Source organism: Barbus barbus (genome assembly GCF_936440315.1).
Source record: "Barbus barbus genome assembly, chromosome: 20".
Classification (NCBI taxonomy): Eukaryota; Metazoa; Chordata; class Actinopteri; order Cypriniformes; family Cyprinidae; genus Barbus; species Barbus barbus.
In genome coordinates this window covers 21,723,917-21,742,160 of record NC_136748.1, presented here as the reverse complement: position 1 = coordinate 21,742,160, position 18,244 = coordinate 21,723,917, and the positions used below count along the sequence as shown (strand labels likewise).

General features: G+C 45.1%; 1 protein-coding gene across 1 annotated transcript in view; it reads right to left on the bottom strand.

Annotated features, from left to right (window-relative positions):
• The window catches only part of LOC306886750 (ryanodine receptor 2-like), an 82,467-nt gene that overhangs the window by 40,494 nt on the left and 23,729 nt on the right, over positions 1-18,244 (bottom strand). The window contains 2 exon segments of the mRNA XM_079444065.1: positions 15,088-15,375; positions 17,071-17,173. Coding sequence (XP_079300191.1) covers positions 15,088-15,375; positions 17,071-17,173 — 391 coding nt within the window.

The following is an 18,244-nucleotide window of genomic DNA, read 5'->3' as shown; positions in this document are numbered from 1 at the left end:
GTACTTGGGGTGGTTGCTAGGGTGTTGCTATGCGGTTGCTAGGGTACCCAGGATGGTTGCTAGGGTGTTGCTATGCGGTTGCTAGGGTACCCAGGATGGTTGCTAGGGCCGTTGCTATGGTACCCAGGGTGGTGCTATGAATGATATAAACCAACTCCCATGCCTCTGTGACATTCAGAATGGAAGATATCCCTCTTTGGATTTTGGTTGCTAGGGTACTCTGTTTGGTTGCTATGGAGTTGCGTGATGAAACTGCAAAGGCTTCTTGTCACTATGAATGATATAAACCAACTCCCATGCCTCTGTGACATTCAGAATGGAAGATATCCCTCTTTGGATTTTGGTTGCTAGGGTACTCTGTTTGGTTGCTATGGAGTTGCATGATGAAACTGCAAATGCTTCTTGTCAATATGAATGATATAAACCAACTCCCATGCCTCTGTGACTTTCAGAATGGAAGATATACCTCTTTGGATTTTGGTTGCTAAGGTCCTCTGTTTGGTTGCTATGGAGTTGCTTGGAGCTGCCAATGATGAAACTGCAAAGGCTTCTTGTCACTATGAATAATATAAACCAACTCCCATGCCTCTGTGACATTCAGAATGGAAGATATCCCTCTTTGGATTTTGGTTGTTAAGGTGCTCGACAATGGTTGCTAGGGAGGGGCTAGGAAGTATTGAGGTGATTCATGATTGGCTGTTCGCTGCCCCGAGTCAAAGGAGACCACCCTCATGTTTCTATGACAATTCAGTCCGGAGATATTCCTTTGATCTCTTTCAATGAATGTCTATGGAACTTGTTGCTAAGGTTCTCTAAATGGTTACTAGGGCGTGGCTTTATGGCTTCACAATGATCCTGAGATATTGATTGGTCGTCTGAGTAAAATGAGCCCGCCCCCTTATCTCTATGACACTGTGATCCAGAGCTATGTTCAATACAAAATCCCTATGCAATTTACCATAGTAGGAAAAACGCGCTGTTTCACGGGCAGTCCCTCACCATAGTAAATCACTGGGGCAACTTTGGGGGGCTCTTGTGCCCCAGGGGTACAACTTATACCCCACTGCGGGGTATCTTCTTGCACAGCTTGATAGCCTCTCCAAATGTGGTGATTCACAAGTTTCTGCGAAATTCTCGCTCGGAGCTACGAGGCGTCAAAGTTGGCCGCAATGCATTGTCTATGGGATTTTTTGCCCGCTTTTTTGCCCCTGGGGCAAACACCGTTACCCCGATCGCTTATAAAAGTCATAGCACAGGTGTCCTTAATAGGGCGCACGATTTGACGCCTGTTTCATGGCTCTGTGACGCACGGTGCGGGAGGAGTAGCGTGCCGAAGTTTGTACGGAAGAAGAATAAGAATAAGAAGAATAATAATAATAAGTATGTGAGATAATAATAGTGAGTGCTTTGGCAAGCACCCCCTAATAAGTATGTGAGATAATAATAGTGAGTGCTTTGGCAAGCACCCCCTAATAATAATAATAAGTATGTGAGATAATAATAGTGAGTGCTTTGGCAAGCACCCCCTAACTAGAATGTACATTTCCTGAAGAAAATGTGAGGGGGTGCTTGGCGTGGCAAAACTCGCCACTCGGTTGCTAAGGTGGTTGCTAGGGTTCCTAGGATGGTTGCTAGGGTGGTTGCTAGGGTACCCAAGATGGTTACTAAGGTGTTGCTAGGGTGTTGCTATGCGGTTGCTAGGGTACCCAGGATGGTTGCTAGGGCCGTTGCTAGGGTAACCAGGATGGTTGCTAAGGTACCTAGGATGGTTGCTAGGGTGGTTGCTAGGGTTCCCAGGGTTGTTGCTAAGGTGTTGCTATGTGGTTGCTAGGGTACCCAGGATGGTTACTAGGGCCGTTGCTAAGGTACCCAGGGTGGTTGCTAAGGTGTTGCTATGTGGTTGCTAGGGTAATTGGGGTGGTTGCTAGGGTGTTGCTATGCGGTTGCTAGGGTACTTAGGATGGTTGCTAGGGTGGTTGCTAGGGTACCCAGGGTGGTTGCTAGGGTGTTGCTATGCGGTTGCTAGGGTACCCAGAATGGTTGCTAGGGCAGTTGCTAGGGTACCCAGGGTGGTTGCTAAGGTGATGCTATGTGGTTGCTAGGGTACTTGGGGTGGTTGCTAGGGTGTTGCTATGCGGTTGCTAGGGTACTTAGGATGGTTGCTAGGGTGGTTGCTAGGGTACCCAGGGTGGTTGCTAGGGTGTTGCTATGCGGTTGCTAGGGTACCCAGAATGGTTGCTAGGGCAGTTGCTAGGGTACCCAGGGTGGTTGCTAAGGTGATGCTATGTGGTTGCTAGGGTACTTTGGGTGGTTGCTAGGGTGTTGCTATGCGGTTGCTAGGGTACCCAGAATGGTTGCTAGGGCAGTTGCTAGGGTACCCAGGGTGGTTGCTAAGGTGTTGCTATGTGGTTGCTAGGGTACTTGGGGTGGTTGCTAGGGTGTTGCTATGCGGTTGCTAGGGTACCCAGGATGGTTGCTAGGGCGGTTGCTATGGTACCCAGGGTGGTGCTATGAATGATATAAACCAACTCCCATGCCTCTGTGACATTCAGAATGGAAGATATCCCTCTTTGGATTTTGGTTGCTAGGGTACTCTGTTTGGTTGCTATGGAGTTGCATGATGAAACTGCAAAGGCTTCTTGTCACTATGAATGATATAAACCAACTCCCGTGCCTCTGTGACATTCAGAATGGAAGATATCCCTCTTTGGATTTTGGTTGCTAGGGTACTCTGTTTGGTTGCTATGGAGTTGCATGATGAAACTGCAAAGGCTTCTTGTCACTATGAATGATATAAACCAACTCCCATGCCTCTGTGACATTCAGAATGGAAGATATCCCTCTTTGGATTTTGGTTGCTAAGGTCCTCTGTTTGGTTGCTATGGAGTTGCTTGGAGCTGCCAATGATGAAACTGCAAAGGCTTCTTGTCACTATGAATGATATAAACCAACTCCCATGCCTCTGTGACATTCAGAATGGAAGATATCCCTCTTTGGATTTTGGTTGCTAAGGTGCTCGACAATGGTTGCTAGGGAGGGGCTATGAGCTGCCAATGATGAAACTGCAAAGGCTTCTTGTCACTATGAATGATATAAACCAACTCCCATGCCTCTGCGACATTCAGAATGGAAGATATCCCTCTTTGGATTTTGGTTGTTAAGGTGGTCGACAATGGTTGCTAGGGAGGGGCTAGGAAGTGTTGAGGTGATTCATGATTGGCTGTTTGCTTCCCCGAGTCAAATGAGACCACCCTCATGTTTCTATGACAATTCAATCCGGAGATATCCCTTTGATCTCTTTCAATGAATGTCTATGGAACTTGTTGCTAAGGTGCTCTAAATGGTTGCTAGGGCGTGGCTTGATGGCTTCACAATGATTCTGAGAGATTGATTGGTCGTCTGAGTAAAATGAGCCCGCCCCCTTGTCTCTATGACACTGTCATCCAGAGCTATGTTCAATACAAAATCCCTATGCAATTTACCATAGTAGGAAAAACGCGCTGTTTCATGGGCCGTCCCTCACCATAGTATGTCAATGGGGCAACTTTGGGGGGCTCTTGTGCCCCAGGGGTAAAACTTATACCCCACTGCGTGGTATCTTCTTGCACAGCTTGATAGCCTCTCCAAATGTGGTGATTCACAAGTTTCTACGAAATTCTCGCTCGGAGCTACGAGCCGTCAAAGTTGGCCGCAATGCATTGTCTATGGGATTTTTTGCCCGCTTTTTTGCCCCTGGGGCAAACACCGCACCCCCGATCGCTTATAAAAGTCATAGCACAGGTGTCCTCAATAGGGCGCACGATTTGACGCCTCATTCGTTGGTCTGTGACAAAAGCTGCGGGAGGAGTAGCGCGCCGAAGTTTGTACGGAAGAAGAATAAGAATAAGAATAATAAGTATGAAGAATAATAATAGTGAGTGCTTTTGCAAAGCACCCCCTAACTAGAATGTACATTTCCTGAAGAAAATGTGAGGGGGTGCTTGGCGTGGCAAAACTCGCCACCCGGTTGCTAGGTTGGCTTGAGTGGTTTCCTTGGCACTGCTGGGCGGCTGCTAGGGCACTAGGGATGGTTGCTAGGGCCGTTGCTAGGGTACCCAGGGTGGTTGCTAAGGTGTTGCTATGCGGTTGCTAGGGTACCCAGAATGGTTACTAGGGCCGTTGCTAAGGTACCCAGGGTGGTTGCTAAGGTGTTGCTATGTGGTTGCTAGGGTAATTGGGGTGGTTGCTAGGGTGTTGCTATGCGGTTGCTAGGGTACTTAGGATGGTTCTAGGGCGGTTGCTAGGGTACCCAGGGTGGTTGCTAAGGTGATGCTATGTGGTTGCTAGGGTACTTGGGGTGGTTGCTAGGGTGTTGCTATGCGGTTGCTAGGGTACCCAGGATGGTTGCTAGGGCGGTTGCTAGGGTACCCAGGGTGGTTGCTAAGGTGATGCTATGTGGTTGCTAGGGTAATTGGGGTGGTTGCTAGGGTGTTGCTATGCGGTTGCTAGGGTACCCAGAATGGTTGCTAGGGCAGTTGCTAGGGTACCCAGGGTGGTTGCTAAGGTGTTGCTATGTGGTTGCTAGGGTACTTGGGGTGGTTGCTAGGGTGTTGCTATGCGGTTGCTAGGGTACCCAGGATGGTTGCTAGGGCGGTTGCTATGGTACCCAGGGTGGTGCTATGAATGATATAAACCAACTCCCATGCCTCTGTGACGTTCAGAATGGAAGATATCCCTCTTTGGATTTTGGTTGCTAGGGTACTCTGTTTGGTTGCTATGGAGTTGCATGATGAAACTGCAAAGGCTTCTTGTCACTATGAATGATATAAACCAACTCCCATGCCTCTGTGACATTCAGAATGGAAGATATCCCTCTTTGGATTTTGGTTGCTAGGGTACTCTGTTTGGTTGCTATGGAGTTGCATGATGAAACTGCAAAGGCTTCTTGTCACTATTTATGATATAAACCAACTCCCATGCCTCTGTGACATTCAGAATGGAAGATATCCCTCTTTGGATTTTGGTTGCTAAGGTCCTCTGTTTGGTTGCTATGGAGTTGCTTGGAGCTGCCAATGATGAAACTGCAAAGGCTTCTTGTCACTATGAATGATATAAACCAACTCCCATGCCTCTGTGACATTCAGAATGGAAGATATCCCTCTTTGGATTTTGGTTGCTAAGGTGCTCGACAGTGGTTGCTAGGGAGGGGCTAGGGTGTGTTGAGGTGATTCGTGATTGGTTGTTTGCTGCCCCGAGTCAAATGAACCCACCCTCATGTTTCTATGACAATTCAATCCGGAGATATCCCTTTGATCTCTTTCAATGGATGTCTATGGAACTTGTTGCTAAGGTGCTCTAAATGGTTGCTAGGGCGTGGCTTGATGGCTTCACAATGATTCTGAGAGATTGATTGGTCGTCTGAGTAAAATGAGCCCGCCCCCTTGTCTCTATGACACTGTCATCCAGAGCTATGTTCAATACAAAATCCCTATGCAATTTACCATAGTAGGAAAAACGCGCTGTTTCATGGGCCGTCCCTCACCATAGTATGTCAATGGGGCAACTTTGGGGGGCTCTTGTGCCCCAGGGGTAAAACTTATACCCCACTGCGTGGTATCTTCTTGCACAGCTTGATAGCCTCTCCAAATGTGGTGATTCACAAGTTTCTACGAAATTCTCGCTCGGAGCTACGAGCCGTCAAAGTTGGCCGCAATGCATTGTCTATGGGATTTTTTGCCCGCTTTTTTGCCCCTGGGGCAAACACCGCACCCCCGATCGCTTATAAAAGTCATAGCACAGGTGTCCTCAATAGGGCGCACGATTTGACGCCTCATTCGTTGGTCTGTGACAAAAGCTGCGGGAGGAGTAGCGCGCCGAAGTTTGTACGGAAGAAGAATAAGAATAAGAATAATAAGTATGAAGAATAATAATAGTGAGTGCTTTTGCAAAGCACCCCCTAACTAGAATGTACATTTCCTGAAGAAAATGTGAGGGGGTGCTTGGCGTGGCAAAACTCGCCACCCGGTTGCTAGGTTGGCTTGAGTGGTTTCCTTGGCACTGCTGGGCGGCTGCTAGGGCACTAGGGATGGTTGCTAGGGCCGTTGCTAGGGTACCCAGGGTGGTTGCTAAGGTGTTGCTATGCGGTTGCTAGGGTACCCAGAATGGTTACTAGGGCCGTTGCTAAGGTACCCAGGGTGGTTGCTAAGGTGTTGCTATGTGGTTGCTAGGGTAATTGGGGTGGTTGCTAGGGTGTTGCTATGCGGTTGCTAGGGTACTTAGGATGGTTCTAGGGCGGTTGCTAGGGTACCCAGGGTGGTTGCTAAGGTGATGCTATGTGGTTGCTAGGGTACTTGGGGTGGTTGCTAGGGTGTTGCTATGCGGTTGCTAGGGTACCCAGGATGGTTGCTAGGGCGGTTGCTATGGTACCCAGGGTGGTGCTATGAATGATATAAACCAACTCCCATGCCTCTGTGACATTCAGAATGGAAGATATCCCTCTTTGGATTTTGGTTGCTAGGGTACTCTGTTTGGTTGCTATGGAGTTGCATGATGAAACTGCAAAGGCTTCTTGTCACTATGAATGATATAAACCAACTCCCGTGCCTCTGTGACATTCAGAATGGAAGATATCCCTCTTTGGATTTTGGTTGCTAGGGTACTCTGTTTGGTTGCTATGGAGTTGCATGATGAAACTGCAAAGGCTTCTTGTCACTATGAATGATATAAACCAACTCCCATGCCTCTGTGACATTCAGAATGGAAGATATCCCTCTTTGGATTTTGGTTGCTAAGGTCCTCTGTTTGGTTGCTATGGAGTTGCTTGGAGCTGCCAATGATGAAACTGCAAAGGCTTCTTGTCACTATGAATGATATAAACCAACTCCCATGCCTCTGTGACATTCAGAATGGAAGATATCCCTCTTTGGATTTTGGTTGCTAAGGTGCTCGACAATGGTTGCTAGGGAGGGGCTATGAGCTGCCAATGATGAAACTGCAAAGGCTTCTTGTCACTATGAATGATATAAACCAACTCCCATGCCTCTGCGACATTCAGAATGGAAGATATCCCTCTTTGGATTTTGGTTGTTAAGGTGGTCGACAATGGTTGCTAGGGAGGGGCTAGGAAGTGTTGAGGTGATTCATGATTGGCTGTTTGCTTCCCCGAGTCAAATGAGACCACCCTCATGTTTCTATGACAATTCAATCCGGAGATATCCCTTTGATCTCTTTCAATGAATGTCTATGGAACTTGTTGCTAAGGTGCTCTAAATGGTTGCTAGGGCGTGGCTTGATGGCTTCACAATGATTCTGAGAGATTGATTGGTCGTCTGAGTAAAATGAGCCCGCCCCCTTGTCTCTATGACACTGTCATCCAGAGCTATGTTCAATACAAAATCCCTATGCAATTTACCATAGTAGGAAAAACGCGCTGTTTCATGGGCCGTCCCTCACCATAGTATGTCAATGGGGCAACTTTGGGGGGCTCTTGTGCCCCAGGGGTAAAACTTATACCCCACTGCGTGGTATCTTCTTGCACAGCTTGATAGCCTCTCCAAATGTGGTGATTCACAAGTTTCTACGAAATTCTCGCTCGGAGCTACGAGCCGTCAAAGTTGGCCGCAATGCATTGTCTATGGGATTTTTTGCCCGCTTTTTTGCCCCTGGGGCAAACACCGCACCCCCGATCGCTTATAAAAGTCATAGCACAGGTGTCCTCAATAGGGCGCACGATTTGACGCCTCATTCGTTGGTCTGTGACAAAAGCTGCGGGAGGAGTAGCGCGCCGAAGTTTGTACGGAAGAAGAATAAGAATAAGAATAATAAGTATGAAGAATAATAATAGTGAGTGCTTTTGCAAAGCACCCCCTAACTAGAATGTACATTTCCTGAAGAAAATGTGAGGGGGTGCTTGGCGTGGCAAAACTCGCCACCCGGTTGCTAGGTTGGCTTGAGTGGTTTCCTTGGCACTGCTGGGCGGCTGCTAGGGCACTAGGGATGGTTGCTAGGGCCGTTGCTAGGGTACCCAGGGTGGTTGCTAAGGTGTTGCTATGCGGTTGCTAGGGTACCCAGAATGGTTACTAGGGCCGTTGCTAAGGTACCCAGGGTGGTTGCTAAGGTGTTGCTATGTGGTTGCTAGGGTAATTGGGGTGGTTGCTAGGGTGTTGCTATGCGGTTGCTAGGGTACTTAGGATGGTTCTAGGGCGGTTGCTAGGGTACCCAGGGTGGTTGCTAAGGTGATGCTATGTGGTTGCTAGGGTACTTGGGGTGGTTGCTAGGGTGTTGCTATGCGGTTGCTAGGGTACCCAGGATGGTTGCTAGGGCGGTTGCTAGGGTACCCAGGGTGGTTGCTAAGGTGATGCTATGTGGTTGCTAGGGTAATTGGGGTGGTTGCTAGGGTGTTGCTATGCGGTTGCTAGGGTACCCAGAATGGTTGCTAGGGCAGTTGCTAGGGTACCCAGGGTGGTTGCTAAGGTGTTGCTATGTGGTTGCTAGGGTACTTGGGGTGGTTGCTAGGGTGTTGCTATGCGGTTGCTAGGGTACCCAGGATGGTTGCTAGGGCGGTTGCTATGGTACCCAGGGTGGTGCTATGAATGATATAAACCAACTCCCATGCCTCTGTGACGTTCAGAATGGAAGATATCCCTCTTTGGATTTTGGTTGCTAGGGTACTCTGTTTGGTTGCTATGGAGTTGCATGATGAAACTGCAAAGGCTTCTTGTCACTATGAATGATATAAACCAACTCCCATGCCTCTGTGACATTCAGAATGGAAGATATCCCTCTTTGGATTTTGGTTGCTAGGGTACTCTGTTTGGTTGCTATGGAGTTGCATGATGAAACTGCAAAGGCTTCTTGTCACTATTTATGATATAAACCAACTCCCATGCCTCTGTGACATTCAGAATGGAAGATATCCCTCTTTGGATTTTGGTTGCTAAGGTCCTCTGTTTGGTTGCTATGGAGTTGCTTGGAGCTGCCAATGATGAAACTGCAAAGGCTTCTTGTCACTATGAATGATATAAACCAACTCCCATGCCTCTGTGACATTCAGAATGGAAGATATCCCTCTTTGGATTTTGGTTGCTAAGGTGCTCGACAGTGGTTGCTAGGGAGGGGCTAGGGTGTGTTGAGGTGATTCGTGATTGGTTGTTTGCTGCCCCGAGTCAAATGAACCCACCCTCATGTTTCTATGACAATTCAATCCGGAGATATCCCTTTGATCTCTTTCAATGGATGTCTATGGAACTTGTTGCTAAGGTGCTCTAAATGGTTGCTAGGGCGTGGCTTGATGGCTTCACAATGATTCTGAGAGATTGATTGGTCGTCTGAGTAAAATGAGCCCGCCCCCTTGTCTCTATGACACTGTCATCCAGAGCTATGTTCAATACAAAATCCCTATGCAATTTACCATAGTAGGAAAAACGCGCTGTTTCATGGGCCGTCCCTCACCATAGTATGTCAATGGGGCAACTTTGGGGGGCTCTTGTGCCCCAGGGGTAAAACTTATACCCCACTGCGTGGTATCTTCTTGCACAGCTTGATAGCCTCTCCAAATGTGGTGATTCACAAGTTTCTACGAAATTCTCGCTCGGAGCTACGAGCCGTCAAAGTTGGCCGCAATGCATTGTCTATGGGATTTTTTGCCCGCTTTTTTGCCCCTGGGGCAAACACCGCACCCCCGATCGCTTATAAAAGTCATAGCACAGGTGTCCTCAATAGGGCGCACGATTTGACGCCTCATTCGTTGGTCTGTGACAAAAGCTGCGGGAGGAGTAGCGCGCCGAAGTTTGTACGGAAGAAGAATAAGAATAAGAATAATAAGTATGAAGAATAATAATAGTGAGTGCTTTTGCAAAGCACCCCCTAACTAGAATGTACATTTCCTGAAGAAAATGTGAGGGGGTGCTTGGCGTGGCAAAACTCGCCACCCGGTTGCTAGGTTGGCTTGAGTGGTTTCCTTGGCACTGCTGGGCGGCTGCTAGGGCACTAGGGATGGTTGCTAGGGCCGTTGCTAGGGTACCCAGGGTGGTTGCTAAGGTGTTGCTATGCGGTTGCTAGGGTACCCAGAATGGTTACTAGGGCCGTTGCTAAGGTACCCAGGGTGGTTGCTAAGGTGTTGCTATGTGGTTGCTAGGGTAATTGGGGTGGTTGCTAGGGTGTTGCTATGCGGTTGCTAGGGTACTTAGGATGGTTCTAGGGCGGTTGCTAGGGTACCCAGGGTGGTTGCTAAGGTGATGCTATGTGGTTGCTAGGGTACTTGGGGTGGTTGCTAGGGTGTTGCTATGCGGTTGCTAGGGTACCCAGGATGGTTGCTAGGGCGGTTGCTAGGGTACCCAGGGTGGTTGCTAAGGTGATGCTATGTGGTTGCTAGGGTAATTGGGGTGGTTGCTAGGGTGTTGCTATGCGGTTGCTAGGGTACCCAGAATGGTTGCTAGGGCAGTTGCTAGGGTACCCAGGGTGGTTGCTAAGGTGTTGCTATGTGGTTGCTAGGGTACTTGGGGTGGTTGCTAGGGTGTTGCTATGCGGTTGCTAGGGTACCCAGGATGGTTGCTAGGGCGGTTGCTATGGTACCCAGGGTGGTGCTATGAATGATATAAACCAACTCCCATGCCTCTGTGACGTTCAGAATGGAAGATATCCCTCTTTGGATTTTGGTTGCTAGGGTACTCTGTTTGGTTGCTATGGAGTTGCATGATGAAACTGCAAAGGCTTCTTGTCACTATGAATGATATAAACCAACTCCCATGCCTCTGTGACATTCAGAATGGAAGATATCCCTCTTTGGATTTTGGTTGCTAGGGTACTCTGTTTGGTTGCTATGGAGTTGCATGATGAAACTGCAAAGGCTTCTTGTCACTATTTATGATATAAACCAACTCCCATGCCTCTGTGACATTCAGAATGGAAGATATCCCTCTTTGGATTTTGGTTGCTAAGGTCCTCTGTTTGGTTGCTATGGAGTTGCTTGGAGCTGCCAATGATGAAACTGCAAAGGCTTCTTGTCACTATGAATGATATAAACCAACTCCCATGCCTCTGTGACATTCAGAATGGAAGATATCCCTCTTTGGATTTTGGTTGCTAAGGTGCTCGACAGTGGTTGCTAGGGAGGGGCTAGGGTGTGTTGAGGTGATTCGTGATTGGTTGTTTGCTGCCCCGAGTCAAATGAACCCACCCTCATGTTTCTATGACAATTCAATCCGGAGATATCCCTTTGATCTCTTTCAATGGATGTCTATGGAACTTGTTGCTAAGGTTCTCTAAATGGTTGCTAGGGCGTGGCTTGATGGCTTCACAATGATCCTGAGATATTGATTGGTCGTCTGAGTAAAATGAGCCCGCCCCCTTATCTCTATGACACTGTGATCCAGAGCTATGTTCAATACAAAATCCCTATGCAATTTACCATAGTAGGAAAAACGCGCTGTTTCATGGGCCGTCCCTCACCATAGTAAGTCAATGGGGCAACTTTGGGGGGCTCTTGTGCCCCCAGGGGTACAACTTATACTCCACTGCGGGGTATCTTCTTGCACAGCTTGATAGCCTCTCCAAATGTGGTGATTCACAAGTTTCTACGAAATTCTCGCTCGGAGCTACGAGCCGTCAAAGTTGGCCGCAATGCATTGTCTATGCGATTTTTTGCCCGCTTTTTTGCCCCTGGGGCAAACACCGTACCCCCGATCGCTTATAAAAGTCATAGCACACCATTCCCGAATAATCCGCACGATTTGACGCCTGTTTCATGGGTCTGTGACAAACGGTGCGGGAGGAGTAGCACGCCGAAATTTGTACGGAAGAAGAGGAATAAGAATAAGAATAACTAGAATGTACATTTCCTGAAGAAAATGTGAGGGGGTGCTTGGGGTGGCAAAACTCGCCACTCGGTTGCTAGGGTTCCCAGGATGGTTGTTAGGGCCGTTGCTAGGGTACCCAGGGTGGTTGCTAAGGTGTTGCTATGCGGTTGCTAGGGTAATCAGGATGGTTGCTAGGGTACCCAGGATGGTTGCTAGGGCGGTTGCTAGGGTACCCAGGGTGGTTGCTAAGGTGTTGCTATGTGGTTGCTAGGGTAATTGGGGTGGTTGCTAGGGTGTTGCTATGCGGTTGCTAGGGTACTCAGGATGGTTGCTAGGGCGGTTGCTAGGGTACCCAGGGTGGTTGCTAAGGTGATGCTATGTGGTTGCTAGGGTAATTGGGGTGGTTGCTAGGGTGTTGCTATGCGGTTGCTAGGGTACCCAGGATGGTTGCTAGGGCGGTTGCTAGGGTACCCAGGGTGGTTGCTAAGGTGTTGCTATGTGGTTGCTAGGGTACTTGTGGTGGTTGCTAGGGTGTTGCTATGCGGTTGCTAGGGTACCCAGGATGGTTGCTAGGGCCGTTGCTATGGTACCCAGGGTGGTGCTATGAATGATATAAACCAACTCCCATGCCTCTGTGACATTCAGAATGGAAGATATCCCTCTTTGGATTTTGGTTGCTAGGGTACTCTGTTTGGTTGCTATGGAGTTGCATGATGAAACTGCAAAGGCTTCTTGTCACTATGAATAATATAAACCAACTCCCATGCCTCTGTGACATTCAGAATGGAAGATATCCCTCTTTGGATTTTGGTTGCTAGGGTACTCTGTTTGGTTGCTATGGAGTTGCATGATGAAACTGCAAAGGCTTCTTGTCACTATTTATGATATAAACCAACTCCCATGCCTCTGTGACATTCAGAATGGAAGATATCCCTCTTTGGATTTTGGTTACTAAGGTGGTCGACAATGGTTGCTAGGGAGGGGCTAGGAATTGTTGAGGTGATTCATGATTGGCCGTTTGCTGGCCCGAGTCAAATGAGACCACCCTCATGCTTCTATGACAATTCAGTCCGGAGATATCCCTTTGATCTCTTTCAATGGATGTCTATGGAACTTGTTGCTAAGGTTCTCTAAATGGTTGCTAGGGCGTGGCTTGATGGCTTCACATTGATCCTGAGATATTGATTGGTCGTCTGAGTAAAATGAGCCCACCCCCTTATCTCTATGACACTGTGATCCAGAGCTATGATCAATACAAAATCCCTATGCATTTTACCATAGTAGGAAAAACGCGCTGTTTCATGGGCCGTCCCTCACCATAGTATGTCAATGGGGCAACTTTGGGGGGCTCTTGTGCCCCAGGGGTACAACTTATACCCCACTGCGGGGTATCTTCTTGCACAGCTTGATAGCCTCTCCAAATGTGGTGATTCACAAGTTTCTACGAAATTCTCGCTCGGAGCTACGAGGCGTCAAAGTTGGCCGCAATGCATTGTCTATGGGATTTTTTGCCCGCTTTTTTGCCCCTGGGGCAAACACCGTACCCCCGATCGCTTATAAAAGTCATAGCACATCATTCCCGAATAATCCGCACGATTTGACGCCTCATTCGTTGGTCTGTGACAAAAGCTGCGGGAGGAGTAGCGCGTCAAAATTTGTACGGAAGAAGAGGAATAAGAATAATAAGTATGTGAGATAATAATAGTGAGTGCTTTGGCAAGCACCCCCTAATAAGTATGAAGAATAATAATAGTGAGTGCTTTGGCAAGCACCCCCTAATAAGTATGAGCAATAACAATAGTGAGTGCTTCAAAAAAGCACCCACTAATAATCAGAATAAAATAATAAGAGCCAAACACCCTAATTAACAAAATTTGCTAAGAACAGCACATTTGTTAAAGGGTTAGTTCACCCTAAAATAAATGTCCTTGTCATCATGTCTGTCCGAACCTGTATGCTTTTGTCTTTGCGTAGAACACAATAGATTTACACAGGTTGTTTTATATAGTTCAAAGTGCCCATGTCAGAAAAGCTTCAAAAAAGGACAAAAAAATACCACTAAAGCACCATAAACTGACCCATACAACTTGTATTATATTTCATGTTTTGTGAAGTCATACAATTATATAGTGTTACCTCTCGATGAATGTACCACTGCAGGTGCCAAGAATGTATAGACAGCTGAGGATCCTGTAGCAACAGGAGTGCACTTGATCCACTGAAAGAAAAAATAAATCATATTAAAAAAAATATATTTCTTTTCTTGCGTTTTTGCAAGCACTCTTGCATCTTTGAAGTTTAGAGCAAATGAAAAACTGATTCTACTACGATTCATCCCAACTGTGTGTGAGATTTATTCATAATACAGTTGACTTGTAAAAGAGGAGTAAAAGGGGTGAAATTTTTTCTAATGAAATGGTAATGAGTTCATACAGAGCAAAAAAGTATAGAATGAATGATTCAATACATGATGCCGCTGTGCTACAAAAGTGTTCTTATCGCAGAGAAGCCTGCTGCAGTCCTGCAGTGTGGAGCAAACAGTGTTTTATCTTGCCAGCACACTTGTGAAGATGATTGTTTATAGAAGTAATATAAGGACATTTTCAAAAGGAAAATTCTCTGGTCACAGAGAATGTAAACAAATATCAAATGCCGTTGGACAAAACAGTGAATGTTTTCTCACAGTCAACTCTTTGGATCTGGTGCAAAACAGTATATAATATTACTGAATACACATTTGAGCTGAACCTAAAGAGATTCATCATTGCCTAGAGGCTTTTTTGAGTATAGTCAATTCAGAAGAGAGGCCGGTTTAAAGTGTTTTGCAATTCTTTAGGGAAAGGGAAAGGGAAGTGGTGTGTGGCCAAATATGGTGACTCGGAATTTGTGCTCTGCATTTAACCCATCCAAGTGTACACACAGTAGTGAACATACACCCAGAGCAGTGGGCAGCCATTGCTGCGGCGCCCGGGGAGCAGTTGGGGGTTTGGTGCCTTGCTCAAGGGTCTCACCTCAGTCGTGGTATTGAGGGTGGAGAGAGTGTTGGTTATTCACTCCCCCCACCTACAATCTTTATGCCCTAACTGCACATTCCTTACTAAAATATAAACCCAGACACACAAGACCATGATCAAACATAAGAGGGGTCAAATACAGGGCTGAATCCAATTGGCAAAACCGAGGTAATTGGAAAGGGAAGTGATCTGCTCAACCAAAACCCTGAATATTTTTCCACTGCCCTTCCACAACCTCCATTTATTTTCCCTCCATCTGTTCATTCATCATAGGACACACTAATCTATTCATTATTCACCCAATTAGCTGCTGCTGTTTCTTCCATCCATTCCACTCTCTCTTACTGATCAGTCCCCCTTCGTGCTGCCTCTGGGCATCGTGCAGGAATAAAGCGGCGAGCACCGGGATCAGGGCGGTGGTGGTGTACGTAATGACCTCACTGCTGTCTCCCCTGCTCTGGGCTTGGTTCAGTCCGTACTCATCCCAGGTCACATTATCTACCGTTAGCTCGAGATCTTCAGCCGCTGCTTCAAAGAACGACCACAGCGACAGCCTGACGGATTCGTTAGTGGTTTTCATTAACATCCTAGAGACAAACAATTAGAATGAAAAATTAGAACTAGATTTATTTGATCAAAAATACAGTAAAAACTGAAATATTGTGAAATATTATTATAAATGACTGTTTTCTGAAAACATCTTCATATCTTTTGTGGAAACTGTGATACTTTTTTCAGGATTCTTTGCTCTTTATGTATATACTGTAGCTAAATTGAAAACTCCATTTTGAAGGATGTGTATAATTTCTGCAACAATATTTTCACCAAAAATAAAATAAAATAAAAATAATAGCCAGTTTATAACTGGTTTTCCAAAATATTTCCTCCAAACTGCCATCGGTGGGATGAATGACTTAGTTTTAGTTATCTCAGCATATTTAGCTGGAATAGTTGCAATTTATTTGTATATATTTTAATATTTTGTTAAATACAAAGAATAAAACATAAATTCTTACCTGTTTTTATTGATTTAGGTTTTTTTTTTACATTTTATTCAGATTTTTAAATCTATTATTCCATGTTTAAACATTACACAATTTACTGTTTATTTGATGTATTAACTTAATTAATTGTTTATTGATTTCTCAAATGATCAGTAGACAAAAAAAACCTCCCCCAAAATGAAGGACATACAGCTAATTTTACAATCTCACTGCACTGCATATGCAGTGTAGCATTAACTACCTTCCATCCAGGGACTGTGCCAGGATTTGTAGGCAGCTCACCAAAGCAAGGGCTTAATTTCCTAAGAGCAAACATGGCATTGAGCTCAATGTAATCCAGCCAGTAAAAAGCACCAGCTCCTGATTTTTGTTTTCAAGGGAGGGTGGGATAATAAAATTAATGAGGTATGTAAGCATTCACCTCAGCATTACAAGACTGGGGTGAGTGAACAATGGCAGTGGATAATGCAGAGAGTGCATGAGATGAATACAAAGTGCCTCTAAATTAAAAGTGTTTCTAGATAAATAATCAAGCAGATTTTTATTGCAAACAAAAAAGAAAGACACAAAAGAGTAAAGAACCAACCCTTACCAAACAGAGAGATTCTGCATCTTGCTAGAGCGCCGAGTTTACAGAATAAACTAGGAAATAAAGGAGAGATGATGAATGTAAGAGAAAGAATGAGGGAAATGAATGGGAAAAAACAAGCCATATGTGTGTACGCAAACACACACACACACACATTTCTCCATCTTTGTGTGTTTTTTTACAGAGTGAATTATATTTTCTGTCTCCTAAACATTTTTGCATTTTCAGATATTTATTACAGGTGCACTCAGTAACAATGTTTATGCTTCACTGTCTATAAAAAAATCCACATGAAGCAATTCATAAATGAATTCTTTCAAAAAGAGTAAAAACTCAATACTTGAAATTCATTTGCTGTGTATCCAAAAGGGATTACATGCCGAGATGCTAGCAATCTTCTTTTTAATACAAAGTGCAAAAAATAAAGTACCCAATAAAGTGATATGCTTCTTGGACACCAAATGGGTGAATGCACAATCATGCAAATTTTTATTTACTGTTGCATAAATGCTCTGTCACCCATGATTTATTCCATGAGCTAAAGCTTTCAAATAATGGTTGCTAAACTGAGTAGTATTTATCTGGTCAATGTAAAATAACACAGCTTTTATAAAGTTACAGATGGCCGCTGAGGCGCTGACTCACATAATCACATGCAAATGTAACAGGGGTCTGTCATCACAAATTACCTTGTGGCCATCTCTTTTTCTTTATTAGTGGACTGGCAGCTATCTCTAAGTGAACAAATTGTAGTGGAGAGGAAGTAGAGATAGTGATTTTTGAAGTATCGATCTAAAAGTGGCAGTACAACCTGGGATGGAAAGAAAAAGAGGCTTGAATAAAACAACATTCACCAGCGTAAGAAATGTTGATTTCAGATTTTTGTAGTTAGGTATTGAAGTGAAGATTTTTAGTGCACATTAATGAGATTGATAGTGAAGGAGGTCAGGGAACTGCTGACCGTTGTTATTGATCTTCATGTGGGAATGAAAGACTTTTATAAAGCAGGACAACATATTGTCTCAGAACAAGGATGGATAGCAAAACATGATGTCTAATCAATTATGGGATCGACAGTTACATGACCCACAGAGATGTCCGTTTGGACAAACAATACAATGCTGTAATTATCTGCAACTACACTAATTTACCATGACCACTGTGGTTCAATAACAAAAACATGTAAATGTTTACCCCAATGCATTGAACAAGCTGAGACGTCCGCTTGGTTACCACTTAAGATACGATGAACAATCCCAATGCACAAAACACATCTGCAGTGTCTTTAAAAGAATCCAAAAATCTATTTAATTTGGATAATTATTTGGAGATAAAATCAGGCAGTTGTTTAAATGGGTCTGTCATCCTGACTCAGTTAGCTGCTATGCTGTGATGAATTATCATACATTTCAGTGTAAAGTTCTGTTCCAAATGTCTGACCTGCAGTAAAGATAACTGACCTTAATAAAGAAATTAATTTGTTGTTCATAGGGAACTTTTTTTTTTTTTGAGCTTGACAGCATCTGTCCACATCCCATTTGATTATATAAAAATGAGCTATGGTAACTTTTTTGAGCTAATTTTTTGCATTAGGATTTGGAAAGGCATGAGGACGATTGATAGCAGAATTTAAACTTTTGTATAAACTATCCTTTTAACACCCCTTTCAGGTTAGTGAGGCCTTGAAATTAAAGGGCAGTTATATAAAAAGACAGATGTGCAAATAAATAATTGGAGAGAAGTGCAGTGGAAGAACAGGGGAATGTGTGTGTGAGTGTGTGTGTGTGTGTGTGAGGACATTTCCCCATGTCCCCATATTTCAAAAGGCTAATAAATCATAAAGAATGAGTTTTTTAAGAAAGT